Source organism: Cebus imitator, unplaced genomic scaffold, assembly GCF_001604975.1.
Source record: "Cebus imitator isolate Cc_AM_T3 unplaced genomic scaffold, Cebus_imitator-1.0 Scaffold318, whole genome shotgun sequence".
In the NCBI taxonomy this organism is placed as follows: domain Eukaryota; kingdom Metazoa; phylum Chordata; class Mammalia; order Primates; family Cebidae; genus Cebus; species Cebus imitator.
The window spans coordinates 108,689-111,928 of record NW_016107633.1 but is presented as its reverse complement, the minus strand read 5'-3'; the positions used below and the strand labels follow the sequence as shown (position 1 = coordinate 111,928).

At 53.1% G+C, this 3,240-nt stretch overlaps 2 protein-coding genes across 2 annotated transcripts in view; both read left to right on the top strand.

Annotated features, from left to right (window-relative positions):
* Nucleotides 1–1,364, top strand: part of LOC108286354 — a 14,730-nt gene extending 13,366 nt beyond the window's left edge. The window contains exon 3 of the mRNA XM_017504109.2: nucleotides 1,096–1,364. Coding sequence (XP_017359598.1) covers nucleotides 1,096–1,349 — 254 coding nt within the window. The 3' untranslated portion in view covers nucleotides 1,350–1,364. The remainder of the gene's footprint in view (nucleotides 1–1,095) is intronic.
* Nucleotides 1,365–2,450: 1,086 nt separating this feature from the next.
* The window catches only part of UPK1A (uroplakin 1A), an 8,630-nt gene continuing 7,840 nt past the window's right edge, over nucleotides 2,451–3,240 (top strand). Inside the window, exons 1-2 of the mRNA XM_037729822.1 lie at nucleotides 2,451–2,456; nucleotides 2,719–2,806. Of these exons, the coding sequence (XP_037585750.1) occupies nucleotides 2,720–2,806 (87 nt within the window). The 5' untranslated portion in view covers nucleotides 2,451–2,456; nucleotide 2,719. The remainder of the gene's footprint in view (nucleotides 2,457–2,718; nucleotides 2,807–3,240) is intronic.

Sequence of the window (3,240 nt, the reverse complement as noted above, 5' to 3'; positions counted from 1 at the left end):
GTGCCACCATGCCCAGCTGATTTTTTGTATTTTTAGTAGAGACGGGGTTTCACCATGTTGACCAGGATGGTCTCGATCTCTTGACCTCGTGATCCACCCGCCTCGACCTCCCAAATTACTGGGATTACAGGCGTGAGCCACCGCGCCCGGCCATTGTAATTTTTTTAAAGAAGTAATTAGCACCTCAACATTTATTGTTTTGAAGACTGACTTCTGTAACAGTAAGAAATAATCATGAAAATTCAAGTTTGACATCAAAGTACACCAGCTTTCTGTTTCAGAGCGAAATAGATACCTTTTATGACTGGCGGCATGTTAATGCCCCATTTATTGTTTTGCTTTGATTGGACATTTTACATAACTTGCAAATTTTAACAGTTACCAACTATCTGAAAATGAAAATATTGGCCAGGCGCTGTGGCTCATGCCTGTAATCCCAGCACTTTGGGAGGCTGAGGTGGGCGGATCACTTGCGGTCAGGAGTTTGAGACCAGCCTGGCCAACATGGTGAAACCCCATCTCTGCTGAAAAAATTCAAAAATTAGCTGAGCGTGGTGGCGTGCGCCTGTAATTCCAGCTACTCAGGAGGCTGAGGCAGCAGAATCGCTTGCACCTCGGAGGTGGAGGTTGCAGTGAGCAGAGATAGAGCCATTGCACTCCAGCCTGGGCAACAGAGTGAGACTCTGTCTCCAAAAAAAAAAAGTACACTTATTAGCATGGCCTTATTATTTTGCAAATTATTTAAGCCCAGACTTTTAAAGTGTACTTGTGTACTTTGCTCATGTACATTATTTATATTTTCTTTAATATACATATAGATTAAAAAAACTGTTCAAGCACAGTGGCTCACGCCTGTAATCCCAGCACTTTGGGAGGCTGAGGCGGGAGGATCACTTGAGGCCAGGAGTTTGAGACCAGCCTGGGCAACATAGACCCATCCCCCTATCCATTTTCAGGAAAACTATTTTAAAATCTAAAGTGGGTTAAGTAAAACCAAATTAACTATTTGAATTGGAAAACATCTCATGTATCTTATTTCCAAGCCAGTGTCTTGATTCTGGGATTTTCAGTGTCATTTGTTTGCCGAATTCGCAGACACCGCAAGGGGGAGCCATGGCTCCAACAGCAGAGGCAATAAACCGCCTAGCTTTGGGGATGAGAAATTCCGGCGACGGTGTTGGGCGGCCCCACCATTTTCGCCTGCAGAGCCAGTCGTGCGCCGCGAGGGGGCGGCATCGGAGAGACCGCCGCGTCTCCGGAGCAGGCCTCGGGGCGCGGCCGCCCGCAGTACCAGCCCCAGGGGACAAGCGCTGGCTGCGTCCCCATCCTCCCCGGAAGCGGTCTCATGATACCCATTTCGCAGATGGGCAAATGCAAAGGCGGAACCGGGATTTGAGCCTAGGTCTCTTTCTTTCTGCAGGCTGAAGAAATAAATGTCTCTGCTTGCTCTGTGTGTGTTGGGGGCAACGGGGACTTTTCTGCAACCAAGCCCAGTGTGCCCTCTCTCATCTTCTAGCACGTTCTTTTCCCGCTTGTACTCATCGCAGACTCCCCTCACACACCTATCCTGGGTGCCATCCTTCCGCCTTAGCCCACCGCCTATGTAATCAGCCTCCTAAGCACCCCTTCCACCTGTCCCCTCATCTCCCCACTGCTCTGCCTCGGTCCAGCCCTGGGGCCGGCAGGGGTCCCTGCCTGGACCTCCCCATGGCCTCCCAGCCTCTCAGAGGAGCAGCCACCTGTCCAAGGCCACACAGCAGAAGAGGCACTTTTGGGATTCAAGACCCATCTATGGGTCCAAAGTGAATTTTTTTTTTCTTTGAGAAAGGGCCTGGCTCTGTCACTCAAGCTGGAGTGCAATGGCATGACCTCGGCTCACTGCAACCTCTGTTGTCCAGGTTCAAGCGATCCTCCCACCTCAGCCTCCCGAGTAGCTAGGACCACAGGCATGAGCCACCACGACAGGATAATTTTTTTTGTATTTTTTGTAGAACCAGGGTTTCACCATGTTACTCAGTCTGGTCTCAAACTACTGAGTTCAAGCGATCCACCCACCTCAGTTTACCAAAGTGCTGGGATTACAGGCCTGAGCCACCACACCCCACCCTGATTTGGATCTTGCTCCTGCTCCCAGGATGACCCATGTCCTGGCAAGAGAGGTAGCAGGTGGTGCTCACACCCCTCCACCCCCAACCCCTCCACCACTACAGGAGCCTGGGACCCAGAGGCCATGGGTCCTGCACAATCTGGAATTTCAGGTCTATAAATCATGGGGGTGGCAGGGAGCCCATCAAAGCTGTTCACCCATTCTGGTCTGCCGGCTCGGCCTCTTGTCCACCCCCCACACCACACACACACCCTCCTTCCTTCCTGGGAGACCGGCCCAAGGAGGGGCCTGGGCATATATATGGAGCCACAGTGGGTGGGGCTGGCCAGAGAGGCTCCAGGGACAGAAGGTGAGGAGGGGGCTCTGGGAATCTGGGTGCAGTATGGGGGGGTCTGAGGCTCAGGAGCGGCAGTGCCCGGTTCGGGCCAGTGACTGCCCCACCGGAGCCCAGGTGTCCTCTTCTGCAAAATGCCAGAACTGTGGGCACAGCGGTACCAGCCTGGGCCCTGCAGAGAGCCGGAGCAAGCCCTCACAGCTGGGGAGGCTCGGAGCTGGGGGTCTGGCTAGTCCTTTATACTCCTGGTCTCATCCTGCTCCTATGTCCCGGGCAGAATGATGGCGTCTGCAGCGGCAGCAGAGGCCGAGAAGGGTTCTCCAGTTGTGGTGGGCCTGCTCGTCGTGGGCAACATCATTATTCTGGTGAGACTCGCCCTGGTGCTGGGAGCGGAGTGGGTGTGTGGTGGGGAGGGGGCAGTCCTGAGCTCAGGGTGGGGGACGAGGGTCCAGAACTGCCTTGAGGGCAGACTCAGCCGTCAGCGCAGCGTGGATCTACACCCCAGCTCTGCCTCTCCCCAGCTCTATGACCTTAGCAAGTGACTGTCCCTCTCTGTGCCTTCTTTCCTCATCTGTAGATTATGTCATTGTGTGGGGGCTGTTGACATGTGGATTGATCCATGCGTGGCCCTCAGCTCAGGGAAAGTGCCCAACCAATGCTGGCTATCACCGTCAGCATCACTGTGGACATAATGCAACCCCCTGGTGCATAGGAGACCACAAGAGGGAAAGATGACAGCGTCTTTCTTTCAATTAACGTTGGGTTTTGGTTTTGTGCTTGTTTTGTTTTCGTTTTTTTT